The sequence below is a fragment of the Sus scrofa genome, chromosome 14, assembly GCF_054392235.1.
Source record: "Sus scrofa isolate SSC_HxYL_T2T_F1_AM1 chromosome 14, Sscrofa_HxYL_maternal_Yorkshire_Landrace_v2.0, whole genome shotgun sequence".
Lineage (NCBI taxonomy): Eukaryota > Metazoa > Chordata > Mammalia > Artiodactyla > Suidae > Sus > Sus scrofa.
Window position 1 is genome coordinate 111,125,934 of NC_139396.1, and position 12,649 is coordinate 111,138,582.

Sequence of the window (12,649 nt, forward strand, 5' to 3'; positions counted from 1 at the left end):
ACCTCTGCCCTCCAGGCTGATATACTGTCCTCTCATTACCTCCCCGCATCATTTACTCGCATCCCACCTCTATTACACCACATTATAGCAAGTTTGCTTGCTCGTCTGTCTCCCCCAACTTGAGTGTGTGCGTTATGCACCCTTGTAGCTTTCCTAGTTCAGTGTCCCAGTGAGTGTCAAATAATTGATGGAGATCACTTTTTGATTCCCTGATGGCAATGCTGCAGATCATCACAGTTCCATCAGGGACAATGACACATCAATGGATGGTAGGCGCCAGTGCCTTTCAAATAAATAGAACGTTCTTTCCCCGTCAAATCCTCAATGAATAGGAGCAATATGCTTATATGCCAAGGGAGAAGAGGTCCAAGAAGGAGGACAGGATGGCAGAGGCATTTTCTGACTGACTATAGGCAGCACCCCTGCCCCCCGCCATCCCCTCCTCTCCAGCCACATGGCCCCTGTGGTCTCAATTCTCCAACCTGCCCCCTGGACAAATGCAGTGTTGCCCACCCAGCACCTCACCCGCCTCACCCAAGTCCCAGTTCTGTCCTGTCTTCAAGGGGGACCAAGGCTAGTGCCATCCCCTGCTCTGGAGCTCCTCGTGGGATCATGCTGGGGCTGTCTCCCCCTGAGACCACCTCCTTACTCAGCTTCTCCCCCATCCTTCCATCACTCCCTCTCCTGGGAGCACACCTCCAATAACTATGCCCATCTCTGGCTTTGTTTCAAGGAAATCCAGCCTAAGCCAAATGCTTGCTATGTGCTAGGCCCCTTGCCAGGCAATGGCAAGTGCACAGGGCAGCAAGTGCACAGGGCAGCAACGGCACAGAGTGACAAGCACAACAAGGGGACTCTCTGAAGGCACAAGATAGCAGAAAAGAGGGAGCAGCCAGGGACCATGTAGGCACAGTCAGGGAAGGTGTCAAAGAGACTCTTTCAAAGACCACAAGGGTCTCCGCCACATTAGAAATCTAGGCTCTCCCAAATGTGCTGCCTAGTAGAATTGCAATAACAGGAATGTTCTAGATTGTCCCTGTCCAGCACGGTCCTCACCAGCTATAGGTGGCTACTGAGCACCTAAGTGTGGTATGTGTGACTGAGAACTGAATGTTTTACTTCCTGTCCATGAACTGTACTTAGCTAATTTGTTGGGTTTTGTTTTTGTTTTTGTTTTTGCTTTTTAGGGCCACACCCATGGCATATGGAAGTTCCCAGGCTGGGGGGGTCTAATCAGAGCTGCAGCCGCTGACCTACACCACAGCCATAATGCCAGATTCAAGCCATGTCTGTGTTCCAAACCACAGCTCACGGCAACACTGGATCCTTAACCCACTGTGCAAGGCCAGGGATCGAACCCATGTCCTCATGGATCCCAGTGGGTTTGTTACTGCTGAGCCACAATGAGAACTCCTAACTTAGCTAATTTGAACTTCAGCAGCCACACCTGGTTAGCGAGCAACCCCTGGGTTGGAAAGCTCACATCTACACTGACCTCAGAGATGGTGCCCAGGACCAAGCCGACCAGCTGTCTGACGTGGAGACTGGCGGAGGCAGAGTCCACTGCCACTTCTTCCCAATGAATCCGACAAGCTTCCAGGATCGACTGCAGCGGCAGCCGCCGGCTGGGCTGGTCCTCGCACATGGTCAGCAGAATGGAGTGGAGAGGCTCTCGGAGCTGCAGGGGCTGGAGAGCAGGGCAGCGGCATGAGAAGCCTGCAGAGCCATGGCCACTGAGGCCAGTGCCCTGTCAGGTTGCCGTGGGGACCACTGAGGACAGATGTTCTCATGAACTAGGCAGGTGCCCACTCTTTCTGCAGAGTTTATCACTGAGGCCACAAAATGCAGAGCCATTATCTCTGCACCTGCTGTATGTAGTTTGCTGCTTTCTAATCTGGAATGCCCTTTAGCGCCGGGGGAGCCCAAACATGGGCTTGGAAACACAGGTCCTTTATAAAATAGATTTCCACCTGTGCCAAGCACCCAGCTCAAACCAGGATCAGCCTTTAACTCACATTCACCTGGGCACCTGTCATTTTCTCAAATTATTTAGGTGGGTCTCCCTGGGACCTTTTCCCCTAGAATGTGAGCTCCAAGAGCACAAAGACTGTAGCTTTTTCACTTTGGAATCTCTAGGGGTCAGCATAAGGTTCATAATTGCTGGATGAACTGTATGTCACATGTACACATCAAGCAAAAGAAAAAATAGGTATTTTATTAAATGCTTCCCTCTGCTTTTAAATGGCCACCATTTATACAGGGGAGGTCTCAAATGCAGACCCACAATCAGGCATTTTCTCATGCCCACCACTACTGCAAGCCATTTTGCAGATGAAGGTTGCACTGCCGTTTCCTGCCATATAACACTAGGTGTGAATTCTTATCTTCATATGTAACCAGGCTACTGAGTCCTGCCCTCACAGAGTACATCAGAGAGCCTCTTCTGTGCCTGGGCCAGCACAGCTACTTGAGATTTAAGGTGGAAGACAGTCCCTGCCTTCAAGAGGTGCACAATCTAATAAGAAAGACAGACACTTCAAGAGACAAGGACATTGCAGGGTGATAAGGAGTCTGGTCTTAGGAAGTACAGGACATGGTCAAAACACAGAGGAAGGGGCCTAGCCCAGCCTGGGGAGGGAGGAAAGAGCTGGGGAAAGAACTTGAACTAAATCTCAAAAGGCACATTGGGGTTGACCAGGAGAAAGGTAGGCAAGTGAGCCACAGATGGAGGGAGCTGTGTGGGCAAAGGCTGGCATGTGTCTGGAAGGAAGGGGGCTGTGGGCAGGACCAGGCCCAGGGCAAAGGGACCATGCAGGGCCCCTTGTTCAACTTGTTAAGAACTTGAACACAGAGCATCAAATCAAGTATGGGGCCCTTGTAAGTTCAGAGCCCTGTGCTGTTACACAGGCCACACAGCCAGCCCTGATGATGGCAGATTACCAGAGAGGAACCAGGGCCACAAGTAGGACCAGTTCTGGTCTCCAGGTGTGTCCTGCTGAGAAGTGGAACACAACCCTGTGGGGAGTGGGGGGGCTGTCAAAGATTCCACAGGAGAAGGATGCAACCAGTGTTTTAGAAAGAACACTGGAAGCACTGGGATATCAAATTGGAGGGAGCAAAGGGGAGACGGAAGGAAGGGACAAAAGGAGGGAGGAAAGAAAGAAAGCCAACAGGCTGGGCAAAGTTTTCCAGCATGTGTTCTTGTTACTGGTTCCTGTGGAATTTGTACAGTGTCAGATGAAAATTTACACAGGCGTGCACACACACACATGCATTCTGTAGCCAAAAATTTTGTAAAAAGCTATGATAAAGTGTAAAATTTCTGCACTTTCAATTTCAGCCTTTGCAGCCTTTAATAAACTACTCAGGAAAACCTTTAAGAAGAAGGCATTGTAGGGAACTTTGCCCCACATCGAGTGAGCACAGAACCCTTTTTCAGGGAAGCACCTCCCTTTAGGAAGGGCTGCTTTAAAGCCTGTTTTATAAACCGGTATCTTCAGTATCTGTAAAATCCTCCAGCTTCCTACTTCCTTCGGCCTGGAGTGACAAATAGGTCTTATCTTATTTTTTTTTTTTTTTTCTGTTTTTTAGGGCTGCACGAATGACACATGGAAGTTCCCAGTCTGGGGATCGAATCACAGCTACAGCTGCCAGCCTACATCACAGCCACAGCAATCCAGGATCTGAGTCATGTCTGTGACCTACACCACAGCTCAAGGCAACACTGGATCTCCGACCCACTGAGGGAGGTCAGGGTTCGAACCTGGGTCCTCATGGATCCTAGTTAGATTGTTTTGGATGCGCCACAACAGGAACTCCCAAATAAGTCTTATCTTGCTTGGCAATCCCAAATTGTGGCCACGTGGAGTGTCATGCTGAGTAGGATCCTAGGTTTTGGACTCAGCAAGAGCAGTTCTTTAATTAATTGGCAATCCTTCCTAATCTTAGGAGGACAGAGTGGTGGCCCATAGCTCAACAGATATGGTCCTTGCCTTGAGGAGGAAAAAAAAAAAAAAACTAAAAAAATCCAAAGACATGACCTGGCAAGGACTTTGAGTATCTGGTTCACAGACCTGATTTGGTGGAACATGAAACCCTGCTGACCAGTAGAGGGTCATTCCCAGAGAATAGACGTGCATCTGCCCAAGAAAAAAAGCACATGATTAGATTTGTTGTCTCTGTTATTCCGTGATCCTATAAACAGAACGCACTTCACTTCCATGTGTGACAGACACCGTTGGCTAGTTAGCCCAACAAGCATTTGCAATTCCCTTAAACTTTGCAGGTCCTACTCTAGAGGCTGAAAGCCTCAGTGACCATGACACTCTGTTTTTGTGAAAGATGTGAAGTATGTGAGGGAGCTTCTGAGAAAGTTTGTTCATTACTGTCTATAGGAACACATGTGGCTGGTCCCATCCTTTCCCCCTTGTTTCTATCTTGAATGATGATGTGATGTATAGAATCATGGCAGCCATATTATGACCATGAGGCCACAAGCATAAAGACAAAAAAGCAAGAGATAAGAAAGGTAAAATGACAATACATAGCCTGGATTCTTGATGACATTTACTAAGCTGCTAATCAATTCTCTGGACTTCTTGTTAAGAAAATGATAAATATATCTGTGGTTCTGGAGGCTATATTTTAAGCTTTCTGTTTCTAGTAGCCAAAGCCATCTCTACACGACACACTGGTTCAGCTTGACAAAAAAAAAAAAATATATATATATATATATATATATGTTGTCAGAAATCAATGTAGTATATTGGAAGAGCATTATCTGAGTTCTTCAAGTCTCAGTTTTCTCATCTTTAAAGTAAGTATTCTGCCTGAAAACGTCTGAGAATTGAGTAAAAAGTACCCAGAGATGGTATAATAGTAACCGTAATTTTTTGTTATTATTGGACAGAGAGCACTTATAACAGACCAAGCCTTGTTCTAAATCTTTTACTTATAGTACCTTATTTAGTCCTCACCACAATTCTGTGAGGTAGATAGTGTCTCCATTTCACAGAGAAGGAAACAAAAGTGAAGACAAGTTAAGGAATTTGCCCAAATAAGACCTGAAGCCTAAACTTGAACCCAGGCACCAAAGCCCTTACCTAGAGCCATTTGGCTATGTCACCTCTGGATCATACTAAGTACTCAATAAATTATTATTATTATTATTATTATTATTATTAGGCTCCTATTATAACTGAAAAGGCACATTTCCCTTAAGATCTCTTTTTTCATGAAATGATTTCTGGAACCTTGAAAGGGAGACATTGAATTCACAAAACATGGTCTGTAAAAACACACTGCTACTCTAGCAATCTACTGAGATTAATACAAGTAGGTTCAGTTTTGGTTTTTACATTTTTAGGTCAAGGACACTTGTCGAATGTCACATGTGTCACATGTGTTCCCTTCTTGGCCTGAAATTGCACCCCTAAACCAGTCGACCTCTCCCCTGATGTGACTAGACACCTGCAGGGCAGATCACCAGCTGCACCCTCATCTCCAGAGAACTGACCCTGAGAATGGCTGCCTGAGCACCACCAGAGGCACTGCCCACACCTGGGAACATAAAGTATTCTAGGGCAAGCCCTAAGGCTGCAATGACAAGCCTCATCCCAAATCCAGCCCACTGGAAGTCACTGCCCTGGAGAAGGGTGCTGTGAAGGATTCTGAAAGCAACTCCTGGCTCCGTGGGAAAGAATATCATAATCAATTGGTAATGTCTGCCACAAGCCTGGGATGGGCTGATGGGGGCATAAGAGACTTGTCGTTAGGGACCTGCCCACACTTTCCTCCTACCTGGGATTAACACTCCAAGCAGCAGGGTAACAACTCAGTGTGCTCATTAGAGGTGAATGTTAGCCTGGGGAGAGGAGTCAGTGTACACTCTCCTGACCTCAGAACAGAACCCAGGGCTGGGGGAGGACTCTGAGCACAGCCTCTCCTGAGACCAGTTTCCTGATTGCTCATCCATCTCCCACACGACTTGAGCCAAGTTGGATGAAGAAAAGAGATTGTCCTCACTAATTATTAGAGAAATGCAAATCGAAACTACAGTGAGGTACCACTTCACACCAGTCAGAATGGCCATGATTAGTAAGTCTACAAATAACAAATGCTGGAGAGGGTGTGGAAAAAAGGGTACCCTCCTTCACTGTTGGTGGAAATGTCAATTGGTACAACCACTATGGAAAACAGTATGGAGGTACCTCAGAAAACTAAATATAGAGCTACTGTATGACCCAGCAATCCCATTCCTAGGCATGTATCTAGACAAAACTTTCATTGAAAAGATACCTGCACTGCTATGTTCACTGCAGCACTATTCACAATAGCCAAGCCATGGGAACAACCTAAATGTCCATCAACAGATGAATGGGTTAAGAAGATGTGGTACATATACACAGTAGAATACTATTCAGCCATAAAAAGAGCAAAATAATAGCATTTGCAGCAACATGGATGAAACTAGAGTCTCATATTAAGTGAGGTAAGTCAGAAAGAGAAGACAAATACCATATGATATCACTTACATCTGGAATCTAAAATATGGCACAGATGAACCTATCTACAGAAAAGAAACAAACTCATGGACATGAAGAACAGACTTATGGTTGCTGAGGGCGAGGGGGAGGGAATGGGAGGGACTGAAGGTTTGGGGTTAGTAGATGCAAACTATAGCATTCGAAGTGAATAAGCCAGGAGAGCCTGCTGTACAGCACAGGAAACTATATCTAATCACTTGCGATGGAACATGATGGAGGATAATGTGAGAAAAAGAATGTACATACATATGTATAACTTAGTCACTTTGCTTTACAGCAGAAAGGAACAGAACATTGTAAATCAACTATAATAATAATATAGGAGTTCCCATCATGGCTCAGGGGTTAACAAATCTGACTAGGAACCATGAGGTTGCAGGCTCGATCCCTGACCTTGCTCAGTGGGTTAAGATCCGGCGTTGCTGTGAGCTGTGGTGTAGGTCTCAGATGAGGCTCGGATCCCCCATTGCTGTGGCTGTGGTGTAGGCCAGTGGCTACAGCTCTGATGAGACCCCTAGCCTGGGAACCTCCATATGCCATGGGAGCAGCCCTAGAAAAGGCAAAAAACCAATAATAATAATAATAATAATATAAAAAAACTTTAAAAACAAAAAGAGAGGAGACTGAAATGAAAGGAGGAGAATAGCAGTTAACAGAACTAAGTGGTAGGGATGCTGTAAGAGAGAGAACAGCCAGGTAACCCTGCCTCCCAGCCCAGTAAACAGGGATGAAAGCCAGTAGCTTCTGTCCCTTAAGCCACATTCCCCAATGCCATGGATGGAGAAGTAAGCCACCAACAAAACTGGCTCTTTGGTCCATTCAGGCCTCAGCCCCTTGCCCACACTGATCCTCTCCCAGCTCAAACTCACCCTTCTCTTCCTGGCCCAGACTCTCAGAACACCCCTCCCTAGCCCTCACTTGGCCTAATCCTGTAGCCTTGGCACTCTGGGAGCCCTCCCTCCTCTCCATGGAGGAACAAGAGCAGAGTGAGGAGGATGTTCTTCTCCAGCTCAGCTCAGCTCTAGGAAGCTCTGAATAAAGGCACAACTAGGGAGTGCCTATTCTGGCTCAGCAGGTTAAGAACCTAACTAGTATCCATGAGGATGTGGGTTCAATCCCTGGTCTTGCTCAGTAGGTTAAGGATCCAGCATGGACGTGAGCTGTGGTGTGGTGGCAGACGTGGCTCAGATCCCGAGTTGCTGTGGCTGTGACGTAGGCCAGCAGCTGTAGCTCCAATTAGACCCCTAGCCTGGGAACTTCCATGTGCAGCAGGTGCTGCTACAAGAAGAAGAAGAAAAAGGAAGGACTAGACCTTCACAAGACACTCAGTGGAGGTCAAGCTGCAGTCAGGAAGGTGATCTCTGTTCCTCACCAGTGAGTGTTGGGAGGGATGAGGAAAGACCCCAGGAGCACTCAAGATCTGTCTTAGCTCAGGTCCCCAAGAAAGCAGAGCCTGAAGCAAGGATTAAATGCTGACACTTCATTTAGGAACAGCAAGCGCAGGCCAACAAGGGTGAGGAGAAACGTGGATAGGAGGCAAGCACATGCTGGTTACTTCCTTGTTTAAGCCACAAATCACAGCAGGAAGTACAGCAGACAGAGCCTCCGCACTGAGAATTTCTCTGAGAAGGCTTTCAAGACTTGCCTAAAAACAGTTCATGAAGAAGGAAAAGCAGGGATAATTTATCTTTTCAGTCTCCTCCCATCTCCTGCTTCCCATTGGCCGCAATTCATCCCATAGGAAACCTGCACTTTCATCAGCAGGCCCCTCTAGTGGTTGCTCAGAAAGTCAGATCCCACAGCTCTGGATGTGTCATCTTAGCTGAGTCCAGAGTGCTGGAGGCAACTTGGTCTGGATGGAGCGTCACCCAAGAGACCCAAAAAGTGGGAATCTTAAAGGCACTCAAGTCTGTGTCCAACACAGGAGGCCAGGGATCCACCCCCTGGAGTGCTGGGGAGACTGCCAGTGGGGTGATGGAGCCCTGACAACTGCAACGGTGACACTCATGTTTTCACTGCTGTGATCTGACTTGGAGACAAACTAGCCAGACATGTGCCCAGACAAGCCAAACCTGGAAGCCACTGAGGCTCTCTTCTCTGAGTCCAAAGAAAAAGTAGCTCCTGGAGTTCCTGTCATGACTCAGTGGTTAATGAACCCAACTAGCATCCATGAGGACACAGGTTTGATCCCTGGCCTCATTCAGAAGGTTAAGGATTCAGTGTTGCCGTGAGCTATGGTGTAGGTCACAGACACAGCTCGGATCCTGAGTTGCTGTGGTTGCAGCGTATGCCAGCAGCTACAGGTCCAATTGGATCCCTTGCCTGGGAGCCTCCATATGCTGCAGGAGCAGCCCTCAAAAGACAAAAAAAAAAGCTCCCATTCCAGGATGCCTCCTGAGAGGAGTGGAATTTCCAGATCTGTAATTTTCCCATGGAAAGGAAAGGAACTTGTGGATTAAACACCCACTATAGCCTGTCCGGCACAGTGTGCCTAGTGGATATCATTTTTTCCTTAGAATTGCTTCTGTTTAAAATTAAAAATAATGTTGAGCCAGAACCTTTTGCTATTCAGAAGCAAAACACATCCATGGCACCAGTGATGAAAAAATAATCACTACAGACATGTATTTTTCAAACTCTGTGTGGTGTGTGTATGTGTGCATACACAACTAGGATCACATTGCACATGCATGTACTTAACTTCTTCAAGTCGTTAAGTAAGTTTCTACAGCCTCCTTTTAGAGCTGTTTTGTTCCATGTGCACTCTCACTGGATATTAAACTTGTTTCCAGTCTATCACTAATGTCAACCCTACAGTAATAAACGTTGCTGCAGCTAAATCAATCTTTACTGATGCCTTGGGATACATTCCATCTGAAGATTTGTTGAGTCCTTTTTAGGGTTTTTGTCACATTTTGCCAGACCATTTACCTACAGCTTTTCCAGCACTTCATTTTGAATATTTATAAGAAGCTGATAGATAGGTCATATTAATCCCATTTCAACATACATAGAACTTGAGGCTCAGAGAAGCTCATCTGTCCTCATATAAGAGCTAATAAGTTGTTGGCAAGAAAGCCTAGGGATAAAATTCTTTAAACCCATTCTGCTTCAGTGTTCCTTGGGGCTGAACTGGGGATGATGGAAGACCAGGTCTTTCCCAGAGGACAGGTGCAGGAGTGCTTCAGAGATATCATGTGCCTTACCTGAGATGCATCAGGTCGCTCATCGTCGCTCTGTCCCTGTAGCAGTTCAGGGGCCTTGAAAGGAGTAGCCTCTATATGAGAAATATGGTCCTGGAAGGAAAGACTTCCAGCCGCAGAAAGCAAGGCTGACCAGGGGCAGACCACATAGTCCGAGGAATCTGAAAACAAGGCAGTGATGGGCATGTAAAGATAGGGCCACCATCTGAAGGGTCATCTTGGGGGGACTGTGCCCAGAAGGTGCCTTGCAGAACCCCTTCTGTGATGGAGAGTGAGCATGGCCCTAGGAAATACGGAAGTGAAGGATTTCAACCCTAACACATGCAGGCACAGGAGCATATGTCACAGAAGGTGGCTGCAGCAGTGGCTGGGAAACTAGAAGCTGCATCCAAATTCACAGGTGGCCCAAGAGTCTCAAGGAAAAAGATCAGGTCCATCTGGACATTAGCACAAGTCCGAGTTCTCCGGAGCCAAGTCAGGGACCAAGGCAGCTGGTCTTCTGAACATACTTTAGCTGTTCACCAGAACCTCCAGGGCGGGAAAGAGGGAGTGAAGACTCGGGAAGAAGAAGCAAGTGAAGGTACAGGTGCGAGGCCTCCCTTCATCTCCCCACACCAAGGGCGCCTCACCCTGACTGCGCATGTGTGATCTCCTGCATGGGCCACCTCCACCACGAGCTGGCAGGCCCCAAGCACATGTGACTTCCAAGTTGACATCTGAGTTAGGGCACTCAATATTCCAGTTGTCAATTTAATGCCTCGAAGCTCCAGATCCGAAGCTCCAAATTCATCTTTCAATACGAGCTCTCTTTTACAGTGAGCGCGATGCGCAGCTTTCTCAGTAGAGGGTGCTAGAAAGATATTGCGAGAGGCGGGCTCTCCAGCTGTTTCTGGGGGCTCAGCGTGTGTCCGTGACTGAGAGTGACTCTCTGCTCCTACACACACCCTGGAGGCGCGGTCTCTGGGACACACCTCTGCCCAGCCTTGTCAAGTAATCACCTTCTCCCGACCCCTTCTGTCTACACGGACGCTGCGGGCTCCAGGCCTCCGGCTGGCACTACCTCCCCTGGCTTTAGCTCACCCGGCCCAGAAAGTCACCCTGCCCCTATCTGTGATCGGTGATCGCCTGTGTCTCGCTTGTCAAGTGACTGCAGACACCTATGGCCGGGCAAAGCAGAGAACTTGGCCATCATCGTGGGCTGCAAGCACAACTCCTACAGCAGATCTGAAGCCCAGCCTGGAGAGGGGGCCTCCCTTGAAGTTTGTCCCTCACTGGGTACTGCCCTCACTCCTATGGGGCCAAGTTTGAGTTTTCTCATACCTGACAGTTACTCTTCTATCAGAGTTGAATAGTTCTTTATATTAACTTCCCTTGTTTAGACTACCGAGTGTGTGGGTTCTGTTCCCTGATGGGACACTAGCTGCTGCAGCATCTGGCAGGAAAACATGTGGGGGTGTAAGCCCTCTCAGTGGCTACCCCTGCCAGAAACTACCCCAGTTTCTGGTTCTGCCCAGACTGCCCAGGTGTTGGGAGAGGCCCACAGAGCTGCACCTGCTCTCTCCTAGACATTATGCCTAGGAAGCTGCAATATCAAGGCAAAGGAGGACTTTCTTTCAACTCTGCCTCATTCCATGGGTCCGAGAGTCAGAATTCCCTTCCCAGAGCAGCTTGGCAGGTGGGTGTCCTTTGCCTACTCTTTCTAATACCTCGGACTAATGACAGATCAATACGCAGCACCCAGAAGTGTGTTTGGCAAGTTTCACATTCAATGCCCTGTAACTCAGCCGCCCCAGACACACTGTCTTACCAACACGAAGGTCTTCCAGGAGCCTCTCAGCAGCCAGGGACAAGAGGGACCAGATTTCCTCTTCAGACAGAGCTTCACCCCGGACCTGCAGGGCACTGGCCAGAGTCACAGAGGCCGCGCTCATGCCTGCAAAGACATGCGTGTGGCAGAGTTCTTGTGATGTCCTGGAGCACGTCTGGGTCAGCACTCGCCACGCCAGCCCAGGCATGGTCCAGCCCCCTCTGCAGCGTGCACCCCTCCCACAAGACTGGGCCCAGGGCCAGGCAGACAGGAGAAACTAAAGAAATGTGGGCCGGCTGGGCTCGAGTGGTTCTCAGTGTATGAGCACATAAATAAATAAATAACCCCCTAATTCAGGGTTAAGTCAATAAATGAATGAATGAACAAAAGAACCAGGAGAAGGGCTCCCTCTGAGCTGGGCATGCGCTGTCACAGAAAGCTTCCTTGATTGGGGAATGTCTCTTGCCTTCTCTCCTCTCTGGGAAAGTCTGGGAAAGTGAGTTAACAACCTTTTTTGCCTTCAATGCACGATTCATGATGTCTTTCCCTTTCTGGCTGCCACATGCAGAGTTGGATTTGGTGCCAGCACCAGCCCTGTCTCTAATGATGGGCAACACCTGCCTGAAGGGTGAGACTTGCTAGAAGGAATACAGAAAGGCTGTGTTTTGAAAAGGCACAGACTCACAAGAATGCACGGGACTGATTTGCTGGAGGAGGAGGTGAAAAAAGCTGGTCTTCACTTCCCTCTCTTCTTAGAACTGCTCCCTTAAACTAAAATGACATTTAAATGTCTGTCCCACTGACAAAGCTGCCACTCACTAATCACCAGTGTGGAGAGCCCCAGGTGCGGTGGCAGCAGGAAGAGGCCAGGCAGGCTTTTCCTAATCCATTTACGTCACTGATCTTTTCTCTAGCCAGACCTCAGAAGGCGGGTGTGCTGAGCTGGAGGCAGGGTGGGGAGCACATCATGGACTCGCCATCTCTACATCCAATGTGCTAATCCAAGCTCTCAACCCACCAGCTCCGCATGTCCCTACATCTGCCTCTAGGACCAGCCTCAGGAAGGGAGAGAGATTCCCAAGAGAAGGAGCCTG

At 48.1% G+C, this 12,649-nt stretch overlaps 1 protein-coding gene across 17 annotated transcripts in view; it reads right to left on the reverse strand.

The window, feature by feature from the left end:
* The window catches only part of FRMPD2 (FERM and PDZ domain containing 2), a 119,996-nt gene that overhangs the window by 80,682 nt on the left and 26,665 nt on the right, over positions 1-12,649 (reverse strand). For 13 of the 17 annotated variants that reach the window (XR_014827503.1, XM_021073051.2, XM_084996471.1 and 10 more), the window contains exons 2-5: positions 11,556-11,681; positions 9,752-9,909; positions 4,074-4,139; positions 1,496-1,687 (exon numbers count right to left, since the gene is read on the reverse strand). Coding sequence is in view for 16 of the 17 variants with exons in the window: in XM_021073051.2 (XP_020928710.2) it covers positions 1,496-1,687; positions 4,074-4,139; positions 9,752-9,909; positions 11,556-11,679 (540 nt within the window). In the remaining variant the exon portion in view is untranslated. The remainder of the gene's footprint in view (positions 1-1,495; positions 1,688-4,073; positions 4,140-9,751; positions 9,910-11,555; positions 11,682-12,649) is intronic. The other 4 variants (XM_084996468.1, XM_084996473.1, XM_084996476.1 and 1 more) reach the window with 1 other exon arrangement.